General features: G+C 42.4%; 3 protein-coding genes across 8 annotated transcripts in view; 1 reads left to right on the forward strand and 2 right to left on the reverse strand.

Annotated features, from left to right (window-relative positions):
* Window positions 1-13,881, reverse strand: part of LOC131891387 (uncharacterized) — a 42,373-nt gene that overhangs the window by 4,972 nt on the left and 23,520 nt on the right. The gene's annotated exons all lie outside the window — the stretch shown is intronic.
* Window positions 42-3,631, reverse strand: LOC131891388 (transcription factor SPT20 homolog). 6 transcript variants are annotated; one of them, XM_059240931.1, is made up of 7 exons: window positions 3,312-3,631; window positions 2,986-3,146; window positions 1,102-2,914; window positions 812-1,032; window positions 647-750; window positions 471-577; window positions 42-132 (listed from the first exon to the last, which is right to left on the reverse strand). In XM_059240931.1, exons 2-7 carry the CDS (start codon window positions 3,136-3,138, stop codon window positions 116-118), a joined length of 2,415 nt encoding a protein of 804 aa, XP_059096914.1. In that variant the 5' UTR covers window positions 3,139-3,146; window positions 3,312-3,631; the 3' UTR covers window positions 42-115. The 6 variants fall into 6 exon arrangements, with proteins under 6 accessions (XP_059096914.1, XP_059096911.1, XP_059096913.1 ...); XM_059240928.1 differs by having other exon boundaries at window positions 42-413; XM_059240930.1 differs by having other exon boundaries at window positions 270-577.
* Window positions 5,474-10,575, forward strand: LOC131892163 (beta-1,4-glucuronyltransferase 1-like). Its single transcript, XM_059241938.1, has 4 exons — window positions 5,474-5,583; window positions 6,520-6,814; window positions 8,179-8,778; window positions 10,172-10,575. Exons 1-4 carry the CDS (start codon window positions 5,474-5,476, stop codon window positions 10,463-10,465), a joined length of 1,299 nt encoding a protein of 432 aa, XP_059097921.1. The 3' UTR covers window positions 10,466-10,575.

Genomic DNA, 13,881 nt, shown 5'->3' on the forward strand with positions numbered 1-13,881 from the left:
ATTAATTTAATACTTAGTAAGTGTGAAATAATTCGCATGGATACAGAAAACGTCAGGGCATTTATTGACGAAACAAAATACAGAACACAAAGGCTTAATGGGCATTTCCGTTCCACTAAAAGTCGGAGTAATCTGAAAAAGAGCACAAGAAACTTAAATATTCATCATGACCAAATAGGAAAAAGTCAGTTTCAAGACAGCACAAAATGTAAAGCGGTTGACCCTGTCTTGTAAGGTCATGGCCAAGAATGCGTTGATAGACGTTTTACCCTGTCTTTGCGCAGGAAAGGAATTTTGTAAGTTGTAAAATCTATTGGTCGATCCCGGTGTTTTCGGACTCTGCGGTGACAGAAATCGTCCATGTTCGCCCCCATACTCCCTTGCGAGAGCCTGTTCCTCTTGGGCCGAATAATCTATCATAAATCTTCTCATGATCTTATACATATGAAAAACTACGCAAGAATTCGTACCATTACTAAAGGGTTGGGTGAACTTTTCTCCTAACATTCTCATACTCGGAGATTGGGGTGGACCTGTCCGTGGACCCGCGATATCGTTTGTTGTGGCTCTTCGGTATCTAAAATTTGAGCGCATCAAAAGACTCCTTAACAATAGTCCAATAGAAGCGTGCGTTATGATGACGAACCTGTCCTCCTCTAGAATTTGCTGCCTCAAATTTGGACTGCCGTATCGCAAGGGTGGCGATGGAGCAGGATCACTAAAACGCACGCGCTCCGTTGGATTTTTGATCTGAAGCATAACGAAAAAATGGTTTTGATTTTGCCCCCCAAAATTGCCATGTTCCACTCACATTCTTGGCACTTCTAGCCTCAATCTTTATGGGAATAACCCGAGCTGAGTCGTTGGATTCAGTACTGGTTTGTCTCTTGGGCGTATTAGCTCGGTTCCATTGGCCAAATTGGCTGAAGAATTGCGCTTGAGGAGACATGGGTGAGTCACAGAAACCTAGGTTTGGGGGAGAAATATCCTTGTAATCAAATTCAGTCATGCTCCTAGGGGCGCCAAAGGGAGCTAAAACAGGGACAAAAAGACGGAGAGGTGAGCGATGCATAGAGGATGTAAACTAATTTAGACACTTACTGCTCATAAAGTTACTGAAGGACTCGTCAAAGAGGGAGTTGATCGAGCTCGGGTTGTTCAGATTCAACGGTGGAGGCGTGGCAGCACTTCTTCGTAAAGTTTCCACAAGTGGGGCTGCTCTTAGGGGCGGAGGGGTTTGGGCCACCCTTCTCGGCTGGGGCAACATCACATAACCGGTATCGTGGCCCTCATAAGGTTTTTCCGTTTCACTTCCAATTGGTTCCGGACGTTGAAGGAGACGGCCTTTAGGGCCTACTTTGGGGGTGGGTGGTAACCTCTTTTGTGCCTCTTCTACATCTCGCTGTTGTCTCAAACGCTGTTGCTCTCGTTGAACCTCTAAGAGCCGTTGTTGTTCCTCTTCCATTTGGCGGCGGTGCAATTCTTGATCTTCCCGTAAGACCTGTTCCTCGCGTTGCTTTTGGAGTTGATTTCTAGCTTCAATCTGGCGACGGTTCTCCTCCTGCTCTCTCTGGTATTGCTCCCATTCGGCTTGTTCCTTTTGAAATCGAGCCTGCTCCATTCGCTTCATCTCCAGTTGCCTTTGCTCTTGTTGTTGTTGTTGTTGTTGTTCCTGGCGGACTCTGGTTTCTTCCATTTGTCTTTGACGCTCCTCTTCAGCTTTTGTTTGAAGCCCCTCCTGTTCAGCTCTCCATTGCCTGTCTTTTTCTTCTTGCTCCCTTCGAGTTGTTTCTTGCTCAACTTTCCATTGTCTCTCTTGCTCCTCTTGCTCCCTTTGAACATACTCCTGTTCCTCTCGTTGAGCACGTTGTTGCTCTTCAAGCCTTCTTTGTTGCAATTCTTGTTGCTCCTTCTCCTCTTTTCGCCTTCTTAGTTCTTCCTCCTCTCTTCTGGCATATTCCTGCTCATAAAGGATCCTTTTTTGTTCCTCTTGTATTCTTTGGTCTTTTTCCTTTTGTTCCCTCCATTGTCGTTCTTGGTCCTCTCTCAACTTCCAATCACGCTCTTCTTGATCTCTCAGCATGTGGTCTTGTGGAGGAGGGCATGCTTGAGCAGACAGATTGCTAGGGAATAGATTCCTTTCGTTCTCCTCTCTCTGTTGCCTTATGAATCTTTGTTGTTCCTCCCACATCTTTTGCTGATCCTCGTGGGACAATGTGCGGCTAAAATGAGGTTGCATGTGCACTTGCCTCTCAGGTGGTTGCACTTGCATGACTTGCATTTTCTCCTCCAATTCTCTTGCCCTTTCCAGGTCCTCTTTTATCTTAGCTTCCTTTTCTTTCATGAGAGATTGATGAGCCGAGCTGATCTTATTGGCCAACGGCTTATTTCCAAGCTGGAAATTCATTTCCTCTTCAGGAGCAATTGGAGGAGGGGGTGGTGGGGGAGGAGGAGGTGGAGGAGGTATTGAGCCTGCAGATGGAATTGGGGGTGGGGGAGGAATCGAAAGGCCGCCATTCACTGGGCTCTCCTTTACCAGAGGGCTGCTCACTTTGGGAGTGTACAAGTTTGCCATAGGCTTGGGTAACGTCTTTGGAGGCTCAGGTTTTATCGTTGGCACTCCATTTGAAACCCCGTTCGAAACCGGATTTTTCGAAGCATAAGGATTGTACATCACGGGCTCATGGTCCAAGTGGATTGGCGGCAATGGCTTGACACCCTCATCGGGATCACTCCACGTGAACATATCCGACATGCTCCTTTGCTTCTGATAGACGGGTTTAGTGGGGCTTGAATCTGTGGCACTTGTTCCTTGAAGTGAACCATTGCTGACTGTGGCAGGCTGTACCGGCGGGGAAAGTTGATATGGGGCCTGGGTGGCATTTCTCTGAGGAGGTCCTGCGGGAGCCTCTGGCTGTAAGAGATCATTGTTTTTAAAGTGACGTTGTGCAAGTACTACATACCACACCTTGAAATGTTGCAGACCTTCACAATGAACTCTTGATGCTTGGCCAGGCGTTTAGCCATACGAGGGCTCTTGATTTCCGAAAAGTCCAGACCACCTGGCAGGTAGGTGAATGGCTTCTTGTCCTTCACCATGGAACCAGCCAACTTGGCTGGAATGTTGGCATAATCCATGCTGCAATCTTCAAAGGAGTTGTAATTTCGTTTGGTGAAGATCGCTGGAAGTGTTTATATGTTCCTTGGAGGGTCTGGAACATGTGCTTTCTCACAGCCTTGAGGCCAAAATGGGGAGTTTCCCGTTCAATTTGGAAAAATTGCACCGGATATTGTTGGAATAATGAACCTACCTCTCGCACAAAATATGAAGGTCCACGCAGTGATGACTGATGACGAAGTGAAGATTCGTAGATTTGTTTTCTTTTTAGTTCCCAAAACTTAAGACACGATCGCACGTATGAGATCAAGGACTGGCCTCGAGGTCTAAATATGTGAGAGCTCGTCTCCTCCACAACGATAGCAGCGTTGTTAGCTGTCGACTTGAAAGCTCTGGCCAAGAATTGTGACAATTGAAAGCAACCTTGTCGACTTTCTTGGGGGAGGGTGGGAGAGGGAGTGGAAAGGCCGAGAACATTTGTTCGCCCTGCTCCAAAATCCTGGACCTGTGATCATTTACCCTACTCTCTCACACACGACACTGTTCCTTTTACATATAAGCTGCAAGTGATGTCATTGCGTCCGTCCAAGATCCAGAATAATCTCCATAGCCTATGGCCAAGAAGCGCAATCGCTCCCAGAGGCCATGGACAACCAATGTTTATTTGAGTTTGGAGGCCGTCTAGGCAAGATTGAGACACAGAAGGGGAGAAAAGCAGTTCAAGTTTTTTAATTGATGTTTTTCTGTCTGGGGAACCCTGGTTCAAGTGAACAGACACAAGAAAATGTCGACCCATTTATTCTTGACGAGACCGATGAACTCTGTCCAACCCTAATAAATTCTAGGAATTGCACACGATCCCAATCTCGCAACACGTATCATTATGCCCCATGATTATCCTTGGATCAGTATTGCACTGGTTAAGGCACCATCAATTATAATTGCCTTTCTCGGTTTAAAAAGAGTGTGTGTGTTTTCAGCCCAAGAAAGTCCGTATATTCTAAAAATTATTCTGATTGTTTTTTCCGGCGAATATTGTAAGAAAGAGGGCATTTGTGTGCCTTTTACTGGGAACCGATATTCTTGTACGTTTTCCATTCATTTTTGACCGATACTAGATTTTTTTTCAAGCTAAAAATAATATTCGATACATTTTTTTGTCAATACATTATTGAGACGATTTTCTTGTTGTGACTTTAATGTGGTCAATTTAAAAGCAAACAAGTTTGAAACTAATTTTAAAAATGATATTTGATCTGTCTTCCGTCCACTTGTGATGACTATTAAAAGTCATACTGAAGGACATATTTTTGACCCGCACTGAGGACATGTTAGTATCGGGATAAATCTAAATTTTTATTTTAGTTCAATTTTTAGAAGCAATTCGGCTTCGAAATCATTTTTCCAAAAAGCGTATTCATTGTCAATATCAGTGTGATTTTTTTAAAATGTATTTATTGCGAGAAGCATGTCTCATTGGATATATGTATATAAGTGGTACATGAATTTCAATTCAATTGTGTTCGCTCATGGCGATTTGGAGCCCATTATGGGATCAAGGGTTGCCATTCGAGGCAAATATCCACTGTAGAAGCAGGGTTTGGGTTGGTGGGGAGACCTGGGATCGAACCCTTGAACCCGAGGTCAACTCGGTCACGCATTAGTCAAATGCGCTACAACCATCTCCTTTGGTTGATTACTCTTTTTCGCGACAGGAATTATTCTAATCAATCAAGAATTTATTCCAAAGGCCGCAAACTCTGTTTGCTACATACCTGGATCATTTGAGGTATGAATCGATGTTCGGGTGCTTTAAAATTTAGCAATTCTAAAATATTTGCTCCTGCACTAGCGTATCCTTAAGACTGATTGAAAAATGTAACATTGATTCGCTCCAAAAGTGTTGCAAAAAGGCAACAAATTTTGGGCTTTGAGCAACGATTTCTCATCAAGGATGATGTCTCGCATATCGGCCTTCAGCGTCTCTATACTATCAATGTTTTTAATTCTCTGTCCTCAGCGGTGGGTCAAACCAACCAAAGAACCAATGAACTAGTGGCAATTTGTATTTTTAATTGTTTGATTTTTGGATGCATAAGAGTAGAATAATGACCTTTTATTGTCATCTCTCGAAAACATGTGATTTTAAACTGAACAAGTGGAGAGTTTTTAGGATTGAGATCCAGCGTAATTATCAAATTAAAAGCAACGAATCAAGCATTCGCTTTAAAGACACAGAATTAAAGCTGTTTGGAAGCTTCTCTCTCTCAATCTCTAAAAGAATGCTCGTGTAAAATTTCAACCATATCAACTCAATTAAGGTGCTTCAACAATTCTGAACGAGTGAATTCAGCCATGTTCAATGTGACTCGAAAAACGCGTTCGCTCTTCTTCTTCTTGGCTTTGGGTGTCACTTTCTATGCATTGATCCGGCTTCAGCCCGAGGGCTATAAACCTCCAAAACGGTAAATATGTTTCAACTTGAGCGAATAAAAACTAATTGTGTAATAGCTAGTGATGGGTTTCGATCCGGAAGGTCAGCTTTTTAGCTTAAAGGACCTTGATTAGGGCTCCCATCACAAGCTAAAGAGAGCACAATACTAAAATAAAAACTCCTGAAATGAGTGGCAAAACGCGACCCTGCTGTTCTAAGTCTCGGAACCAGGGCTGCTTTAAAACTCGTTCCTGATCTTGGATCTTCATTTCTCTACCATTTTGCGTTGGAATGGGAGCCCTACCAGTGGTTCTTCCAGCTAAATAGCTGATTTTCCGGATCGAACACCACCACTAGCAATAGCCTTCGGTCAAATTAGATAGTTCCCCGACAAAGTCTGATCAATAAGTTCAGTAATGAACGGCAAGGGTCAAAAGTTTCACCCTATTAGATGCTTTCAGGCTGGCGTCATCAAGTTTCGAAGCTATCGCCATCTACCGTACGAAGGGCCAGTTTCTTGAAAAGTGGCTAGTTTAGAATTACCAATTTGGCATCACGTCTAACGAATTTGTCATTCAATTTCATCCAATGTGATCAAGGAATGATCAAGTTAACATATGCTTTCCCTTGCTTAAACATTATTTTTATTGTTCATTGATGTATTTGACAAATTGATCGATTATTTCTCTTGGATTTATGTACTGATTCAGACATGAGAGGGTCCTCAGGGGAAGGCTAGCCTGGAGAAGAAAAAAAAGAGCAGGCGCCCTGCATTTTCTTTTCCGTTCCTTCCTCTTTGAACCCCCTGCCTTACTTTGCAAAATTAAAGGAATTTTTCTCAAATGAGAATGCATTTTCAAGATCAAGGCAAAATATTCTTTGGACATTGTTCCAAAAACCTGACCCGCTAATCATTTTAGTTTCAATCAAAGTAGTTCTAATGCAGAAGTTGACCACTATATTTCAGATCCTTCTACATCCATGACGTCAATGACGGCGGTGAGTTCGTCCTCCATGATGATAATTTGGGGATTCGGATGTTCGCCATAGTGGGATCAGCCTGGCAATCCCTGTCCCACCAATCAGTGGTAACTCTCTGCACCCAAGGGAATCTGGATTACATGGGGAATCTGCCTTACTTAGGGAGCCGATGGAAAGGGCCTATGAGTATAGCCATCTATGTGCCAGGCATCGACTGGGACCTCACCAGAATGTTTGTGGAACACCTGAACCATTGTTATCCTGAAATGGTGTCCAGGACTGTATTTCATTTTGTGCTTCCCATGGGACATGCATTCCGTCTTTACAGCACCACTAGACGGTGCGGTGTTGAAAGTGGACAAGCTTGTTATCCTAATTAAGGGCCTGTTGATCAGGTTGCACCTTTCAAGTTAGACTTGGACAAAATTTTAAATAGCATTCCAGATCAACCCTTCATTCAAGGACTATGTCGGTCTGGCAACCCGAACTCGTGGGTAGACCAAATATTACATTAAGCTTGAAAGGTATTAAAAAGACGAATCATAACCTTTCATGTTAATAGTACTGGGGATTACATTCCCCGTGAAAAGACAAGCCCAGAAAAAAATTTAAAAGGATTTCTAGCCCTACGCTTCTAAACCTTCCCAGATCGTTTTTTTCCATGCAAAATGATTTTCCCAATTTAGTCAAACTCTTTTGGTATCTTCACAGGCAATATGTTTCAAGGAAAATCAAGACTAACTTCTGTGGTTAATTTTGTTACGATGTGATTTGCAAAGGCATGAACAACTGGAATATGGACGGGGACGCTTGGTTTGGGAATTAGCTTTTCGCGATTAAGTTAACGCATTATGTTCTTCTTCAAATGAGAATGATCCCAACTACAACAATTATTCATTTCAATTTTCTGCTTGATCGAGCGACTGGATCAAAAGTTATGCCGTCTCAAAAGGCACTACAAAGCTCTTCAATGAATGAACGAACTAGCCCTCTTGTGGTAATTGATTACCAGATGAGGGCTAAGTCATTCATTCTGTGCTCTGTTATGTACTGCACTTTGAGAGGGCATAACTTTTGACCCAGTCGTTTGATTGAGCTGACATTTGAAATACGCAATCGCAGGGATCTGGGGCCAGCCTTACTTGAAGAAGAATTTAATTCATTGACTCATTGGAGTTGCTAATTTTCAACCTTACCATCCCCGTCCATATTCCAGTGGTTCATGGCAAAGGCAAGAGAATCACGTGACAGTCAGGATTGAGCATTAGATTAAATTTCAAAAAACTGGACAACATAATTTTGGAATGTTCATAATTTGTTCGCAACTTAGCTTTTGGTGTACTTGTTCACTTTCTATCATATATTAGCTTTTACTTTCGTTTATCACCTCACACTGTAGCTTCTCGATTTTTAAGAAAGTGAAAAGAAATTGAACATTAACTCCATTAAGAAACGTAGTTGTTGAAATGCACATGAATATCTAGAAAGTGCATATCGACACACTCGGATGGCTAAATAGTATATTACAGCAATTCATAATTTAATCATGATTTCCTAGAAGATACCCTGGAATTGCTTATTGCTAGAACTTGCGAGCAAAGTCTTGGAAACTTATAAGCTCTAGTAGGTCTCTTGGGCAAATAAGAATTACCAATTGTTGCCCTTTCCCAACTCCGCACCATTTAGCCCCAAACCAGACTGTCGATCCTCAAAACAAGTTCTCAAGGAAATTCTTTCACACAGAACAGCAAAGCACGAGGAGTTCATTGCCAACGATTCCTACCCTTACAACATCATGCGAAATGTCGCCCGAGATGGCGTGCTCACAAGCTTTATTCTTATGTCGGATGTAGATCACGTGCCCAATGAGAATATTTTTGACACTTTGGAAGACTTCATCCGACAAGAAAGGATTCTGTATGGTAAAAAACGCGCCTATGTGATCCCACAGTACGAGCTGAACCGTACCAAGGGGGCCACGATTCCCAGGGACAAATCCGAGCTTCTGGAGTTGAAGAGAAGGAACCTGTCTGGGACCATGTATGAAGAGTTCTTTCCACAGTTTCAGCACTGCATCAAGACGAAATTGTGGGAGACCATCAATGGGACCAATGAATCGGCCGAACCGGGTTTGGCCATGCAAGTCAATTTCTCGTTCTCTTGTGAAATGACCTTAGTGCACAAGGCCACAGATCCCTACTTTGACGAACGATTCCGGGGTTATGGCTGTGACCGATTTTCACAAGTAAGGTCATTCGTTCTTTATACGGGTTTTTGTGATAATCATAAACCATGGGTTGTCTAAGGTGGGATTCTTTTGAAGATGGAACATACCGATCTAAAACAGATTTAAGAATCAACTATTCTTCTGAGTTTTGCCGAACTCTGCATCCAATAACTGAGCATTGGCGAGTCCTTGTACTGCCTTGATCTTTTTTTTTCTTTTTTATTAAATTCTTTCGGGTTTGATATACCGATACAGGAGAATGAGTTCCCCGTAAGTCACAATTGATAAAAGATTTGGTCACATAATGCGTTCGAGTTTGCCGCTCTAGGGCACCCTTGAACGAAAGGCTGGTCTGGGATGGTTGATAAAAAACGATCTAAATGTCGCTTAAAACTTAACAATGGATCATCTAGTAAATAGAATCGTCGAAGTGAGCATGGTAGCAGATTATAAAGGGTGGGTGCTCGGTTTAGTACAAAACAGGATTTTAAGGTCTTCACCAACTTTTTATCTGATGGGTTGAAATTAAATTTGATTTCACACGTGATGCCTCGTCTGTCACTTACGTTATACTTCATTCCCGGGTTAGGACAAAGTGCATGGAGACATTTAAAAACATAAAGGATTAGGTAGCGTTCGTACCTACGCTGAATACTATATAATTCAAGGGATTGAAGTCTTTCCCAATAGCTTAAGTGGGACATGCCTGCAATATATTTTGTAAAACTTCTTTGTACTTTTTCAATCTTATTCAGCCCCCCTACATTCATTGGCGCCCAGATTGGGGAAGCATATTCTAAATGCGGTTGAACAATAGATTTGTATAGAGTTTTCATAGTATAAGCGTCTCTGGATTTGAAAGTTCGGTATATCCAGCCACAAGTTTGGTATGCTTTGGTCACTTTCGATTGGATGTGTTCTTCAAATTTACCGTTATTTTCAACTATTATTCCAAGGTCTTTAACGGAGCTTACTGATAAAATGGGCTTCAGGCGATTGTCGGTGTAAATTGGCTTGTCTACTTCATTTTGGTTGTACGTCATGATTCGAAACTTATCCCCGTTTAATTCCATGTTTTGAGAGTGGACCCATTTGTATACAATGTCCAAGTCAGTTTGCAGGTCTGTCTGGTTTTGTGAATTTCTTCCGCAGACTAGCTTAGTATCGTCAGCATAAGAAGATATTGAAGACTGGAGGGGCAATCCGTGTAGTGGTGCAATGAATAAAACGAACAAGATCGGACCCAGAATAGTTCCTTGAGGTACCCCAGATACCACGTTTCGAGGGCAGCCTAAGCAGCCGTCAACTTTTGACTTGCGTTATTTTTTATTCATATCTAATATTAATCTATTTTGTTCTAAATGTCATGTGAGTATTTTTTTTGCTATATTTTAGCATTTTGTCCTTTCAGATGCTAGAGTTGTACGCGGCCAAGTTTCGCTTTGACGTGTTCACGTCCTTGTTCTTCGTCCATCTCGGTCGGAAAGGCCTCCAGGACACCAAGGGACATAAGCCCAAGAAACTAGCGGAGCTAAGGCAGAATCAGAAGAGAATGGTGACATTTATCGAAGACCTGAATGAAAAATATCAGGTCAACACATGTCAAATGATCGGCAAAGACAGGGCGTGGATGGGCGTGGATGTGCCATGGACTGTTCTCCACATCTGCCCATCGATCACGAGACCGAACCAGACCCAACATTGAGCACTGTAGCGAGGTTCATAGACTTTCGCATAACCCGTTCCGCACTCTTTTCGGTCAAATCTTTTTCGCCAATATGAGAACTTGTACACATAGCCGTTGGATAAAAAATAGTTCTTTTTCGAATGGATATTTAAGTTTTGAAACGTTTTTCTACATATTTTTGAACAATGCTCTCAACTTTGAAGGTAGTTGCGGTACCGTACTGATGGAACGTCCGCTCTCTTCTCTCTTGCCGAGTCCAAGCATTTTTTCAGTATTCAGATTACAGTATAAGTTGGTGCCTTAACATCTTGAATGGGCGAACCCGATGTCATTCCCGAGGGTGAGGTGATAACTAATAAATAATATTGGCTCTGACGTAGAAGCGGTAATATCCTCCTCAGTTGGGACTGCCAAAATCAACCGGATGCCTTCGAACCAAGCAGAACAAAAAAAAGCTCTTAAATTTTGAAACTTTCACATCTCAATAGCACTTTCTGATGGGAAAGACCCTCAAAGCCAGTATTTCTTACGGCATAAAAAAGCAAACATCTCTCGAAAGACTTATTATTGAAAGAACTATTTGACAATCACTTAAACCAGTGAGTCATGATGCTTGTTTTGTCTTGTTTTGGCTACATACAGTATGGCAATTAAGTATGGGACTCTGTTTTTTGGCTATAAAAAATAAATGATCAGAGATATCGGGCTGATTTCTATTCCAGAAATAGACAAGACCAAGGCCTACAAATTTTGTTTATACATTTTCAATGTGACCACCTTTGTTGGCGATTACGCGGCGAAGTCGAGTTTTGACTTGGGTCAGCTTCGGATCACCATGTCCTCGGGGATGGAGGCCCAAGAGCGCTCAAGGGCAAGTTTCAGAGCCCCGACACCTCTATGAGTCTTGGAACAAGCTCTGTCCTCAAGGATAGATCACATGACCAAGTCCATTGGGTTGCGGTCAGGGCTTGAGGGGGGCCACATAGCTTTGTCCCAGAAGGTTGGGAAAACTTCTGTACAAAACTCTTGGACCATTATGGCAGTGTGGGCAGGCGCTCCATGTCGTTGGAAGACAAATGGGGCATCGCCATAGGTCTTCTGGAGCCAGGGGACCACATCAGACTCCAACATGTCACGGTACTTGTGTTGGTTGATCTTGACACCAAGAGGAATGAACACCAAAGGCAACTTCTTCCCGTCCGACATTACCGCGGCCCACACCATGACAGAAGCGGGCTTCTGGCGGCGAAAAATGGCTCTCTCTGCCAAAGGGATATCGCGGAAGCTCTTGCTGATATCCCTGCTGGTCTGGGAATTGTGGATGGGCTGGACTGTGAAAATCTTTTCATCTGTCCAGCACACTGGGCCAAGGTCATCCAGCTTGACGTTACGAAGCTAAACTCGGCTCCTCTTCAGCCTCTTAATTCTTGTAGCATCACTGATGAGGTTGAGCTTGGACTTCCAGTACACCTTGAGGCCTAGGTCATGGTTGACGATCCGCTGAACAATGGTGTGGCTGACACCAACCTGCCTTGCAATCTTTCTCATACTTTGGCTGTTCTTCTTGAGGATCCTGACATTGACCTTTCTGATGAGCTCTGGAATACGCTTTGTCATAGGTCGGCCACTTCTGGGCTTGTCATTGATGTTGCCAGCCTCCACGAACCGATTGACGGTGTTCCTGACCAGCTTTGCGGTCACTCTGGCCGGCCCAAGGATCTTTCTGATTTCATTGTTGCTATGGTTTGCTTTGTAAAGCTCAACCATTGCCCTTCGAAGCTCCGTAGCGGCCTTCATGTCTGAAGTTTCGACTAGGAGTGTTTATGCAAAGTTGTTTAGCATTGTTGACAGAGGGCGTTTGCAAATTTTGAGGGCAAGAAATTGAACCAATTAAGAGAAAATTAGGTTTACTTTTGAGTCCCATACTTAATTGCCATACTGTATTCATGAGTGGTTGGGGAAAATACTACTGATGGGGATCAAACAAAAAATCACCGGAGGTTGCAAGTAGGGATACCAATTTACATTTTCAATGGCATACTGCATTACTTGCGGAAAATCGAAAACCCGTTAGTTAATCACAAAAAGTAACCCTGATGTTTCTCCGATCAAACCAGGGTCACCTTTTTGGTCAAGCCTAATATTCTACGATACGTTAGAAAAGGCCCGTGCTTTGACTTTCCTAGCTTTCTGGCGATCCTGATTTTGCAAATTTGTTTGATCCCAAAATACAGAGAAATCTATTAAACATGCTGCAGCATTTCAAGTCGTTCTTTCGGTTGCCGCTTTTACCAATGTATGATGTTCCCCTCTTTCCGGTTCTTTAAAAAAAATCACGTCGAGCAGAGACATGACGGCGTCGCAAAACGCGGTAGGTACTCTTGGTTATACTATACACTATTAAAGATAGCATGCTAATACTGCAAGCTAAAGTGGTTATGGCTGTAATAGCAGATTTGCAGTGGATTCTAAGAAATGGATTCCATTATAATCCTTTTCAGTTTCTACAGTTTTTATACTTTTTATATACAACCCACCCCACAGTACATCCACTTCTCAAGCGATGACTACCAGTCCTGCTTCAGGTGCTAAAGTGCTCAATATTCGTCCAACATGCAGGCTTACAACCGGAAGGTGAACAAAGTGCCACCAAGGAGTAAAGAGCGATGGTGGGATTTCTGTCATTTTCAAATTTAGGGTCACTCCTAGCAAATGGCTCCACCAGGTATTGTTACAGTTTGATATGACAAAAGCACGATAGTGAAGAGGGGGAGTTCCCCAATAGGCCATTTTGCAAATTAAATTCTTATACACTATCAAGGGGCATGTTTTTTTGTTTCTTTCTCATTCAAATTTGCCCCAACACCTACATCTAGAAGCATGTGTGCAAAAAGGTTATAATTTAACTTGAAATCAATACTTGCTACATACTTAATACTTAATGCTCGGCCATGCAACAAAAAAAAAGGATTGGCGTCATCACTAGAAATTATCAAAATATGCAGAAAAATATACATTTCATGACATGAAATAAGCAAAAAAAGCCAGTCAAAATATACAAACAAATATGCGCCAAAACCTAAATTACTTATAGCAGGTGGTCGAGTAATGCAAAAAGATATGCCCGGAAGCAAACAGTTGGGCTCAAAAGCAAGAAAATGCCATAAATGTGAAAAAGCAAGTTAAATGACAAATCAGCGCCAAGTGATGACTGTAGGGCGTAAGAATAACAGCTAACCGGAACAATATGCAAACCCGAATTCCATTTTATTATTACTTGTTTGTTGCCAAATGTATAACTTTCCTAATAAGAAAGGTTGATGACAGTTAAAACATCATCATAAAACAGTTTGATGAATGTATCTCATATGGTTTTAGAACTATTTGTATTTCTAAGTGCTAGCGTACTTTGTGGCAGCCCTGTATTTGCAATA

Source organism: Tigriopus californicus, chromosome 12 (assembly GCF_007210705.1).
Source record: "Tigriopus californicus strain San Diego chromosome 12, Tcal_SD_v2.1, whole genome shotgun sequence".
In the NCBI taxonomy this organism is placed as follows: Eukaryota; Metazoa; Arthropoda; class Copepoda; order Harpacticoida; family Harpacticidae; genus Tigriopus; species Tigriopus californicus.

Excerpts from the sequence above, each read along its gene's own strand:
- LOC131891388 (XM_059240926.1), bottom strand. The coding sequence starts at position 3,138 with ATGGATTATGCCAACATTCCAGCCAAGTTGGCTGGTTCCATGGTGAAG. Across the intron at positions 751-811 it reads AGGCTAGAAGTGCCAAGAAT|ATCAAAAATCCAACGGAGCG; the intron begins GTGAGTGGAACA and ends GTTATGCTTCAG. Across the intron at positions 578-646 it reads CAAATTCTAGAGGAGGACAG|ATACCGAAGAGCCACAACAA; the intron begins GTTCGTCATCAT and ends CTCAAATTTTAG.
- LOC131892163 (XM_059241938.1), top strand. The coding sequence starts at position 5,474 with ATGTTCAATGTGACTCGAAAAACGCGTTCGCTCTTCTTCTTCTTGGCT. Across the intron at positions 5,584-6,519 it reads GGCTATAAACCTCCAAAACG|ATCCTTCTACATCCATGACG; the intron begins GTAAATATGTTT and ends ACTATATTTCAG. Across the intron at positions 8,779-10,171 it reads GCTGTGACCGATTTTCACAA|ATGCTAGAGTTGTACGCGGC; the intron begins GTAAGGTCATTC and ends TTGTCCTTTCAG.